Source organism: Hypanus sabinus, chromosome 2, assembly GCF_030144855.1.
Source record: "Hypanus sabinus isolate sHypSab1 chromosome 2, sHypSab1.hap1, whole genome shotgun sequence".
NCBI lineage: Eukaryota > Metazoa > Chordata > Chondrichthyes > Myliobatiformes > Dasyatidae > Hypanus > Hypanus sabinus.
In genome coordinates, this window is record NC_082707.1 from 162,411,125 (window position 1) to 162,424,038 (window position 12,914).

The 12,914-nt window shown below is 36.7% G+C and overlaps 1 protein-coding gene across 1 annotated transcript in view; it reads left to right on the forward strand.

The window, feature by feature from the left end:
* map4k5 (mitogen-activated protein kinase kinase kinase kinase 5) overlaps nucleotides 1-10,497 on the forward strand; it is a 142,826-nt gene extending 132,329 nt beyond the window's left edge. Inside the window, exons 28-32 of the mRNA XM_059958132.1 lie at nucleotides 161-229; nucleotides 3,127-3,219; nucleotides 5,331-5,401; nucleotides 7,548-7,603; nucleotides 8,691-10,497. Coding sequence (XP_059814115.1) covers nucleotides 161-229; nucleotides 3,127-3,219; nucleotides 5,331-5,401; nucleotides 7,548-7,603; nucleotides 8,691-8,778 — 377 coding nt within the window. The 3' untranslated portion in view covers nucleotides 8,779-10,497. The remainder of the gene's footprint in view (nucleotides 1-160; nucleotides 230-3,126; nucleotides 3,220-5,330; nucleotides 5,402-7,547; nucleotides 7,604-8,690) is intronic.
* Nucleotides 10,498-12,914: the final 2,417 nt, after the last annotated feature.

Consider the following 12,914-nt stretch of genomic DNA (forward strand, 5'->3'; position numbering starts at 1 on the left):
TTACATCAGACCCAGCTTTATGCTGTTTTTCAAAACACCTTTTGATCACCTACTTGGAAAATAGTTTTCTGTTATGTGTATTATTTATAGCAGATTTTTAAAAAAATAAGTAAATAAATTTCTGCCTAATGCTTTAAAGGCCTGCATTTATTGTGTTTAGCTACCTGCCAGTTAGATACCATCCATGTAACCCAGTTGGAAAGGGATACAGTTCTTGTCTGCATGGATCGTAAGTAACTCTCTCTTCTCCATGAGTAGCTTCTGTAAATTCTGTTGTGTATTCCTACTTATGTTGTTCTGACCTATTATCACCCTTGCGCACTAAATTTGAGGAGCTAGGTAGTTGCCATGCATTTCATTTGTTTAAGCTGTTTATCTGTGCAAGATGGATGATGGACTTCATTTTTTCAATAGTCAGCTCACTTATGTACACTACATTGGCCTTCTGTTGAGAGTCAGCCAAGTAAAGTTGGTATTAAATCTGTAGTAAAGTAGTATCATAGACACGCGCTACAGAGCTAGCTGCATCACTAGCCAAGCCTCTCAAGTACTTGGCAACACTGGAATCTACCCGGTAATGTAGAAAACTGCCCAATTAGCCCTGTGACAAAAAGCAAGATGAATCAAATCTGGCTAATTACTGCTCAATCAGTCTACTATCAATGATCAACTTAGTAATAAGAGGGTCATTGTCAGTGTAATCAATCAGCACATTATCACTGTTCACCAGCTCACTAAAGTTTTGTTTTGGTGTTACCAAATCCACCTTCCCCAGGTTTCATTGTGACCTCAGTCTAAACAAAAACCAAAGAACTGAATTCCAGAGCTAAGTTGAGAATGACTGCTCTTGACTGAGTGTGGCATCAAAGAGCTCCTGTCTCTTCATGATGGCAGCAGTGAGAAGAGAGCATGGTCCTTGATAATGTATGCTACTTTCCTGTGACACTGCTCCATGTAGATATGCACAATGGTGGGAGGGCTTTACCTGTGATGGACTGGGCCGTATCCAATACTTGTTGTAGGATTTTCGGTTCAGGGGCATTGGTAGTTGCATACCAGGCCATGATGCAACTAGTCAATATGCTCTTCACCACACATCTATTGAAATCAGTCAGTGCTTTATATGTCATGCTGAAATTTTGCAAACCTCTGAGGAAAGAGATGTACTGCTGTGCTTTCTTTGTAGTTGCACTTGTGTGTTGGACCCGGGATAGATCCCCTGAAATGATAACACGGGAGAATTTAAAGTTACTGACCCTCTGTGTCTGAACCCCCAGTGAGGACCTTCTGGTCAATAATCAGCTCCTTGATCTTGATGACATTGAGTGAGAAGTTGTTATTTTGGCTTCACTGAGCCAGATTTTCAATCTTCCCTCTTTATACTGATTTGTCACCACCTTTTATTTAGCCAATGACAGTGGTATCATCAGCAAACTTAAATATGGCATTGAGCTGTGCCTAGCCTCAGTCATAAGAATAAAGTGAATAGAACAGGTGGTGAAGCACACAGTCTTATGGTACACCTGTGTTTTTGGAGATTAAGGAGAAGGCGTTGTTGCCAATCAGAACGATGATAGTATTGTATGCTGAGCCACAATTGATAAAGAGCATCCTGATGTGTGCATCGTTGCTGCCCAAATGTTCCAGTGTTGAGTGAGGAGCTAATGAAATGACATCTTCTGCGGGATGCCAATTGGAACAGATCCAAATTGTTTCACAGACAGGAGTTGATGTGTTTCTTCACCACCCTCTTAGAGCACTTCATCATAGTGGATGTAAGTGCCATTGGACAATAGCCATTGAGGCAAGTTACCATGTTTTTCTTAGGCACCAGCAGAATTGAAGCCTGCTTGAAGCAAGTGGTATCTCAGACTGCTAAATTGAGAGGTTAAAGATATCAGTGAACACTCCAACCAGTTAATCAGCACAGGTCTTTAGCACCCAGCCAGGTACCCCAACTGGGCCAGATGTTTTCTATGGGTTCGCCCTCCTAAAGGATGGCTTCACATAGGCCTCAGAGACTGAAATCACAGGGTCATTGGGGGCTGTGGGAGTTCATGAAGTTTCCTCCATGTTTTGACAGTCATAGCAGGCTTTGAGCTGATCTGGAAGCAAAGCCTTGTTGTCACCTATGTTGCTTGCTTTCATTTAGTAAGAGGTAATAGCATTCTGGCCCTGGCATAGCTGTTGAGCTTCCTTTAGTGATTCACTTTAGTCCAGAATTGTTACTTCTTCGATGAGGTGGCTTTCTGGAGATTGTATCTGGACCTCTTGTATCTTAATTAGTCGCCTTTTTGTTGCCCTTATCTTGAGAGCCTTATTCTTTAGCCTCTGCCTATATCCAGCTAGGAGAAGGCTAGCCAAGTGATCAGATTTCCTGAAATGCAGTCTGGGCATGGAACGGTAGGCACTCCTCATTGTAGTACAGCAGAATTCTATTGTTTTAAAAATCTGGTTCCGCAGATGATGGTAATGCTGATGGTAATTGGGCAGAAATTTCTTCAAACAAGCCTGATTGAAGTCCCTGACTATGATTTCAAATGAATCGGCGTGGACTCTTTCTTGTTTGGTGATGACAGTATTTAATATCTCAAGTGCCTGATTACCATCAGCTTTTGGTGATATGTAAACTGCAGTCAGGATCACAGAGCACTGTCTTTGGGCACAAATAGTCTTGAGTTACAAGGAACACCAGAGTGGTTATTGCAGTAAAAGGAGGCCAGCAAATTGGATGCCACAATTCAGATTGGGTGTTGATGACAGACTTGCTCATTGTTTACTTCAGTAATTCGTGTATCACAAATAATAGCTACAAGGCCCTTTAAATCCTTTGCTGATAAAAGGTCATTCACATGGATGGTCTAAAAGCTTCTGAGGACATAGAATGCAGACACCCAAAGTTAGTGTTTTGAGGCTCTTACTGGGTAACAAATAGCACAATTATTGCTGAATAGTTATACCTATGATGTGATTCTTGGGATCATAGTCTAGAGGAATGATTAAGGATGTGTCTCTAAACTGACAGTTTGCCTCTGCATGTAGAGATTAGTTCGTCAGGCAACAGTTTTATTCATTACTCGTCAAATAATTGTGTTTAAAGTGGAACTTCTAACTTTTTATTTGCAGAAAATGTTAAAATTGTAAATCTTCATGGTAAATTGAAGTCAAGCAAAAAACTGGCATCAGAGTTAAGTTTTGACTTCTGCATTGAATCAGTAGGTAAGTGAGCTGCTATAATTTTGAAAAACAAATGTAGAATTTTTTAAATTGCTTTTGGAATGCATCACTAAATCAGGCTGGTAAATTGGGTAGGTAAAGGCCAGATGAAATTGTCCAATAAGTGTGAAGTGATGTATTTAATTGGATAAAAACAGGAAACCTCTAGAATCTTATGTTTTATGTATGGGTAGAATTCAATAAAGTACCATTCATTGTCATTTAGGTTGTAGTTCCATTATTTATGAACAATTAGATGTGTCAAATTCAGTATTCTAAAGTTTTACTGAAGATTAAGGTGCAAATTTTGCTTGATACCTGTAATAGGATATTTTCTGAAGTTAATGGTGCCATCTAAACATAATTTGTTTTTGTTAAAATAAGGCAAACATAGCACTATTCAGAATTGGATAGAGGGGACAATTACTTTCATTCAAGATGTTGGGATATGAAGTACCTTTATAAAAACAGTGAAGGCAAAATAATTTTGTCTTTTAGAAGTAGTTCAGCAGAGAGAGGGTGTGGTAAAAAGTGGAACTACTGTATGTGGGAAGACTTTAGCTAAATGTTGGGCAAATGATACAAAATTCAACAATTCAAAATGTTTTGATTTGAAAGTTAGATATTCAAATAATATCAAACGTAATTAGGTTATCAATTATAAAAGAAAACAAAATTGTTTCTCAGTTATTGTGAAATTACCCAAAATTTTAAATGTACCTGTTAAGGATTATGTAAGAAAAAAAACTCTCCAAAGACTTATAACCTAAATGTGAAGTAAGTATTAACAAACCCAAATATTAAGTGCTAGCACACACAAAATGCTGGAAGAACTCAGCTGGACAAGCAACAATAAACAGAATTTACCTACTTTTATAAACGTACTGACTCTCATAGGTACCTTGATTATACCTTTTCCTACCCCGTCACTTGTAAAAATGACATTCCCTTTCTCAGTTCCTTCATTTCACATCTGTTCCCAAAAAGAGACTTCCCTTTCCAGAATATCGGAAATGTCCTCCTTCAAAGAACAGGATTTCCCTTCCTCCACTGTTGATGCTGCCTTCTCCCTCATCTCCTCTATTTCCAAGATATCAACCTTCACTCCATCTTCATGCCATTTTAACAAGAATAGTCCTTACCATGTTCTTGCCTACTACTCCGTGAGCCTCTGCATCCAGCACATCATTCTCTGCAATTTCTGCCACCTTCAGTGGGATCCTACCACCAAACACATCTTTACCTCCCTTCAACTCTGCTTTCACTCTCTGTGATTCCCTTGCCCAATTATCTCTCCCTATTGATCACCCTCCTGACACTTAACCATGAAAATGGAAGAAGTACTACATATGCCCATTCACCTCCTCCCTCATCTCCATTCAGGGCCTCAGACAGTCCTTCCAGGTGAAGCAACACTTCCACTGCATATCTGTGGGATCATTTACTGTATCTGGTGGTCATTGGTGAGGCCCGACATAGACCGGTCAAGCATCTTTGCTTCATCTGCAACAAATAGGATTTCCCGGTAGTCAACAATATTAATTTTAATCTATGTCAGTCCATGGCCTCCTTGACTGCAATAATGAGTTACTCTCAGGTTGGAAGAGTAATTTCTTACATTCCACCTGGGTAGCCTTCAACCTGATGGTATGAGCATCAATTTCTCAAACTTCCAGCAATTTCTCCCCCCCATTCCTCTTCCCTTTCCATTTCCCATTCTAACCCCCTCTTACCTCTTCATCTGCCTATCACCTCCCCCCTGTTGCCTCTCCTCCTTCCTTCTCTTGCATGGTCCACTCTCTTATCAGATTCCTTCTTCAGACCTTTATCTTTTCCACCTATCACCTCCCAGCTTCTCACTTCATTGCCCTACCCTCCTCCACCCTCCTGATTTCTCCTGTCATCTAATAGCATGTACTCCTTCCCCTCCCTCCCCTCCACCCCCGTACCTTATTCTGACTTCTTTCCCCTTCCTTTCCAATCCTGATGAAGGTTCTCAGCCCAAAATGTCAATTCCAGCATTTTCTGTGTTTTGTACTAGATTTTCATCAGCTTCATCAGCTGTGTTTATGAAATGCTAATACACATGTTCATGCTAATATATGCTATTTCAGTGTGTCTTCAGGACAGTATACTGGCCTTCTGGAAGCATGGCATGCAGGGCAAAAGCTTTAAGTCAAATGAAGTAAGTCTTGTCTCATTAAATGTACTGCTGGCATATGGATTATAATTATTCCTAACCTACTCTGTTTCAATTGATGTCCAGTCTAAACTTGTTTTCCCTAATTAATATGTACAAACATAAGATTCTCTCATAAATGTGGATATTTTGTTGTGAACTAATGCATACCAGATCTTACTAGCCTGAGCACACTGCCCAAAATTGCTTTTCAAGGGTGGTGTATCGTACTGACATCAATTGTCCTGAATTCCAACAGCATATTCTGCTTTGAAGGAGCCCTACACCTGAAATTTCCATAACTAGTGACAGATAGCTAAGTTTACCTACTTCTACACCTTGCAAAAGGTGTAAGATTCATTTAAGTCTTAAATTTGAAATGTCTAAAATGCAATTTTAAAAGCTGTAAAAATAGTATTATCTAAGAGCTACAAACATTTAACTTTTTTTCTAGAATGGAATTTGCCTATCTCCAGCTCTACTGTCTCCAATGAAGTTAAGGGGTTTTGAATGTCATGCCAGATTAGTTAACAAATAGTATTTTCTCTTGTCTAAGTACTAGGAAATGCAGCAAACTGGAACTCTGCTGTACTCTTACATCTAATGCAACAGAATTATGAACAGACAGTTTCTGTTTTGTGCATTTACCAATAAGCCTCAGCCCATATTTTGTTCTTCAGTTTATTTTCCATTCCAGTTTCTTTTTGAGCACATAACTAGAACAATGGTTGTTGCCCCACTTTTGAGAACTGGAAAAACTAGGATTAATACTGTCATAAGATTGGCCGGAATAAGACCACCTATATAATAAATTATTACTTTTTCCCTTGGACACAGGGGATCACCTTCTATTGTGGACATAGATCATAACCCTGCTTTATACTGCCCTTATCTAAAATGTATGTGCAGACATTTATCATTCTTATTTGATTAACTATTGGTTTAATTAATAAAGTTACATTTTCTCAAAATCATTCAATTAGTTATTTGCTGTACGCATTATACAAACCCAAAGAATGACATTTTGACGTTTGGAAACAGATTCACAAATGGATAACAAAACCTTTTGTACAAATGGGATTAGTCAGCACTAAGGAGTTCCTTACAAGTAATGTCAGCAGAACATTTAAGGAAGGTGTTGAAATGTAAACAATCAACAAGCTCCTTGGTAACAATAAACAGACTGAATATTGGTGTCAGATTCAGAACACTGATATTTTGAGTGTTTATACAGTAAGTGGAATGTAATGTGACTGCTTTTGAATAGGCAATTGAAAATTTAAGGGGAGGTAAATTTTATCATGTTTGTAATGAATTTTACATTAATAATCATTGACCTGCAGCAAATATGATTTTAAAATTTTAATGGCCAGATTTTACACTCTAGAGTAACAGGTATATAAACACATAAAAATGTCAAAAATGTTTACAGCCACACTTGATCTATTCCAGTGGTTTTCAAGCCTTTGTGTGTGGTATACCCTCCATGTATTTTGGTAAATTTCTTGCCCTACTTTCCAGAAGTGTTCACTTTTGAACACCTCTTTCAATATAATGTGAGTTTTGCGTTGTTGTACAAAACCCCACAAATAAGCTGAATTTGCCCAAAATAAACTGCAGAATTCTGCAAGAAAACTATTGCCCACTAATGCCCACAACATACTAAAACTTTAATGACTTAAATTGATGCCTGGCAACAGAGGAACAGATTGATTTCTAACCATTTGTACACTCATAATTAGAGCATGACATTTACGGTAGATAAATAAATACCGTGCCTTCTTAACCTTATTCTGAGATTTGTTGACAAAAGTGGATTTTGCTTAAAAGTTTCAAACGTAAGTAACGGATGGTTCTTGATTTGGCATGGCATCAAAGGTTATGAGGAGAAGGCCGGGAAATGGGGTTGAGGAGGAGAAAAAAGGGATCAGCCATGATTAAATGGCAGAGCAGGCTCAATGGGCCAAATGGCCTAATTCTGCTCCTATGTCTTATGATCTTAAGGACTTGATCCTACAAAACTCAACTGATATAACATCAGTCTTATCTTTAATGCTCCTGTAAGCATCTTTGCAGTCTATGTATAACCAATCTAATGTAAAATTTAACTTGAAATTTAGAGAAGTTACTTATCTCCAAATTTTCAATTCAGGTCACCCAGGAGATATCTGATAAAAGCAGAGTTTTTCATCTGTTAGGATCTGATAGGTAAGTTTTTTTTTGGTACATATTGGTCCTTGAAATATTGCAATATAGACATTATTGATATTACTGGTAGTATGTAAAAAAAAAACACAACAACTATTTCTGTCCAAGACCTTTATACTAGGCTCAGAAAGAAAACAACCTGTGAAACAGTCTTTTCTCAGTTTAATTCCCTCTTAGCTTTCATGGCCCAGAACATCAATTACTACAGGCATCTTTTCTCATTCTAAATCTACATTTTATTTTGTACTTTGATACAGCTCAGTTTATTTTAATGATAATCTCAAGATTTGTGATCGCATTCTAGTGTTCTTGTAAGGAGTTCAGTTGATTTTCAGTTGATCACCTGTAGGTCCACAGAGATTTTCCAAGTAGCTCTGAATGGAACTGATGCTAGTTTTTCAGCACAAGTTCCAGTGATTTTTCAGGAGGCCTGAGGGATAAGGAAGCCCCAAACTTGTTCAATGAGTTCCACCAGAGATTTTCTGATTGCACTTTGTTGCTGGATCTTGCATGGAGTTGCTGGCATTCCCAGGATTTGAAGTTGTGGGATACATAAGTACATTCAGCTGAATGATGATTATACATCCTTGAGCAAGAGAAGTAGAACACAATCTTTTTTTCAGGAATGTTGGCTCCTGTGTTTTATACACTATCATAACATTTAGTGGCTAAATTTGATTGTGGTGTCAAGTGTTCTAAGTTACTTCAGAAAATGGATTACATCAGGCTGTAGTAATGCTTATTATTTTGTTACATATAGAATTGAGAACCCTTTGAACAGTGAATGATGTAGAAATTTCCAGAGAAAATCTGAAAGTTCAGACTTGCTTTATCTTTTGTAAGGTTAGGTTCACGCAATACTAATTCAATATATGCCAATTATCTTGTATATAACGTATAGACAGGTGGAAAATATGGATTTACCCTTTTCAAGAAATAACAGGTTAATTATTTTACAACTGTAGAGGGCAATTGGAAAACCTTGAACTTGAACAATATTGATTGTAGCCATCATGTTTTAGAAATATCATTACTTTTTATAGTGGCATAAAGCAATAACTGTGGAATTTTGTTTTGTTCATTTCAGAGTTGTAGTTCTAGAAAGTCGACCAACAGATAATCCTATGGCTTACAGCAATCTCTATATCCTAGCTGGCCATGAAAACAGTTACTAAGCAACATCAAGAAACTTAATCACAGGGACTGCTGCTTCAATTGGAGCAAACAGAAAACAGCTTCAAACAATGAAGATTCACTGCTGAGAGAATTATAAAATGGGAGTAGAAGTCGGCCCAGGCCTTGACTAATTGAACTTTTGACTTGTATTCAATTCTATCATGAGGTAGATTTCCTAAGAAAGCGAGTAAATTTGGTGGCTAGATGTGGCTTATTAAAATATTCAGCCACTGTGTGGTTTGTCTGTCATATCAAATGTGCTTCATAAAATCCCTGACGAGCTGTGACTTTGTAAACCATAACAAATATATAATTTCTAATTTTACAAAGTGAAAGTATACAGAAATTTTTGTTAAGTGCCACATTTTCTAATACTTTTCCCAAAGGTCTTTTTTATTTCGTAAATGCCTTGCATCAAAGTTTGATGCTTTATTCTGCTTTTTGTCTGTGTGATCTAAATCTACTTGCAGAATAGTGTAACTATTTTATAGGAATTTTTTTAAGGCATCAGCTGCGGGACTGTACAGCTTTAAAATTTCTGCCATAGTATAACGTTAAACTGAATATTTAAATGCTTTATTTATTAATCTGTCAATGGTATTAAAAATTATATTCATTGGGGAAATAGCTAATGATAATTTTTCATATTTGCATTGCATTGTTTGGGGTTATAAGGGAAAAAGTGTTCTAGCATAAGCACATTGTAGTATTTAATTCAGACTTTAATTCTTACACATTGTATAAAGGCACTATATAAGCACTTTTTTGTACAACTTTTAAATTGGAAGGCTTAGCTGTATAGATGCCACAGTGTTTTTCATGCATTTTAATCTCTTTGTATGTATATTTCAGTTGCTTTTGTACGCATGTATTAATAGTGTATTGATGAAACAGGTGAAAATTAATAACAAATACACGTGTTTGAAAAATCTAGTTAAAATGCTCCTGGCTGTTTTAATCCTAAATGTGTGGGAACCATCACGTTTCATTCATTATTTACTTTGGAATTGGAATATGGTTTAATTTCCAACCTGAGAACATCTTTGGTTATCATTTCAGCTCTACCTCACCTTCTGAATATTATCCCTTTTTTCATCATCTAGTCATTTCAGTGAATTTTTCGTATTTTCATTTTTAAGTATCCTTTTTTAAAATTCAGTAACACTATAGCCAAATAATTTGAATTGATACTTTGTAATAAGCATCTGTAAATAATGTACAATAAAGTATTCAATGCTCTCCTAAATTTGTTTCATATTTGCTTCAAGTGAACAAGCACTAGAAAGCTGTTCTATTTTAATATCGGAAGCAGTAGAACATAATATTTCTTTGTGTAGAGAAAAGCTTGTGTGAATTTCATTACTGGTTTTTCTACTTCTTGTTGCTGATCTAGCTGTTATACACTCTGATGTTTCACCAAAATATTATTTTATAACTTTTGTGGTTTGAATAATTTACAAACTGAATTACAAAAATATTTTGCTTGTATTTTTAGTATTCTCGCATGCTGTATGAGCTGGTATTGTTACCAATCTGCTGCATTGTATATTTTTCCTTAAAATGATTGTTTAAACGATGACATCACATTAAGTGTTTTGAATGGTAATAAGTTTCTTTGATGATAATATTCAAATAGATTCTGAGGATAATTATTTTGAGCAGCATTTTGGGGCTCATTTCTAAAATATTTCTATCAATTAAAATATTTATTTTAAGGATTTTTTAAGTGTTATGATGCATTCATTGGGAAGATACTACTTCAGATTTTAAAGCTAAACTATTTACTGTTTTCCTACTAATGCTAATTGCTTGGAACAAATCAAATTGAGTGTTCTACAAATGTACTCCATTAAAAACAAAATCTGCAAAAAAAAGGAAAATGGAAGAGCAACATTTACAAATAAGCACCTTTTTTCGCCATCATCCCTATATCATCTCAGTGTAATTTTTTTAAAACTGTCAATTTTATATTTGGATTAATTTAAGCTAAGATTTGTGCCATCAATAAAGTACTATAAAATGAAAAATATTCAACTGCTTTTTCCCACCAAGATAACTTTTTGTGTGATGTTACAGGTTTAAATTTAAATTAGCTGAGGATGTCTTTTGTCCTAGAAATGCTGTGAATGTCAGACAATGTATTTGAATCTTTTGAATATCATACATGCTTCATAACGTTTGTATATGCATTAACTAAAATATGCTGATTTAAGGAAATCAGGACAGGATACTTAACCATCAGGAAACTATAAGTAATTTTTTATACAAATAAGGATTAGCAAATGATTATTTTCCCAGTTCATGCTCTCCTTAAAAAGGCTGCCTTATGAGTTTAAAAATGTGGCTTGAGATACCCTACAGTGGCATGCAGAAGTTTGGGCACCCCTGGTCAAAATTTCTGTTACTGTGAATAGTTAAGTGAGTAGAAGATGAACTGATCTCTAAAAGTTAAAGATGAAACTTTCTTTTCAACATTTTAAGCAAGATTAGTGTATTATTTTTGTTTTCTACCATTTTAGAGTGGGGGGAGAAAAAGAAAGGAGCACCATGCAAAGGTTTGGGCACCCCAAGAGATTTGAGCTCTCAGATAACTTTTACTAAGGTATCAGACCTTCATTAGCTTGTTAAGGCTATGGCTTGTTCACAGTCATTGTTAGGAAAGGCCAGGTGATGCAAATTTCAAAGCTTTATAAATACCCTGACTCCTCAAACCTTGTCCCAACAATCAGCAGCCATGGGTTTCTCTAAGCAGCTGCCTAACACTCTGAAAATTAAAATAAATGATGCCCACAAAGCAGGAGAAGGCTATAAGAAGATAGCAAAGTGTTATCAGGTCATCATTTTCACAGTTCGTAATGTAATTAAGAAATGGCAGTTAACAGGATCGGTGGAGGTCAAGTTGAGGTCTGGAAGACCAAGAAAACTTTCTGAGGGAACTGCTCGTAGCATAGCTAGAAAGGCAAATCAAAACCCCCGTTTGACTGCAAAAGACCTTCAGGAAGATTTAGCAGACTCTGGAGTGGTGGTACACTGTTCTACTGTGCAGTGATACCTACACAAATATAACCGTCATGGAAGAGTCATCAGAAGAAAACCTTTCCTGCGTCCTCACCACAAAATTCAGCGTCAGAAGTTTACAAATTAACATCTAAACAAGGCTGATACATTTTGGAAACAAGTCCTGTGGACTGATAAAGTTAAAATAGAACTTATTGGCCGCAATGAGCAAAGGTATGCTTGGAGAAAAAAGGGTGCAGAATTTTGTGAAAAGAACACCTCTCCAACTGTTAAGCACAGGGGTGGATCAATCTTGCTTTGGGCTTGTGTCGCAGCCAGTGGCACGGGGAACATTTCACTGGTGGGAAGAATGAGTTCAATTAAATACCAGCAAATTCTGGAAGCAAACATCACACCATCTGTAAAGCAAAAAAGCTGAAGATGAAAAGATGGTTTCTACAACAGGATAATGGTCCGAAGTACACCTTAAAATCCACAATAGACTACCTCAAGAGGCGCAAGCTGGAAGTTTTGCTATGGCACTCACAGTCCCCCGACCTAAAGATCATCGAAAATCTATGTATAGACCTCAAAAGAGCAGTGCATGCAAGACGGCCCAAGAATCTAAAGAAGTAAAAGCCTTTTGCAAGGAAGAATGGGTGAAAATCCCCCAAACAAGAATTGAAAGACTCTTAGCTGGCAACAGAAAGTGTTTACAAGCTGTGATACTTGCCAAAGGGGGTGTTACTAAGTACTGACCATGCAGGGTGCCCAAACCTTTGCTTTGGGCCCTTTTCCGTTTTTTAAATTTTGAAACTGTAAAAGATGGAAATAGAAAAGTAATCTTGCTTAAAATATTAAAGAAATGAGTAATCTTTAACTTCATGCCTTTTGGAAATCAGGTCATCTTTTACTTGCTTAGCTATTCACAGTAACAGAAATTTTGACCAGGAGTGCCCAAACTTTTGCATGCCACTGTATATGTGCAGCTCTCTATGATGCAATGCAACTTCTGTGATTCCTGTTTGTAATGGTTACTGCCTTGGACTGGACTACAATTGTTTGACTGGTTTCAAGAGCATGACCTCATTATATTGTAATTTACTATGATAAAATATTAAAGCAAGATCAAAAGCAG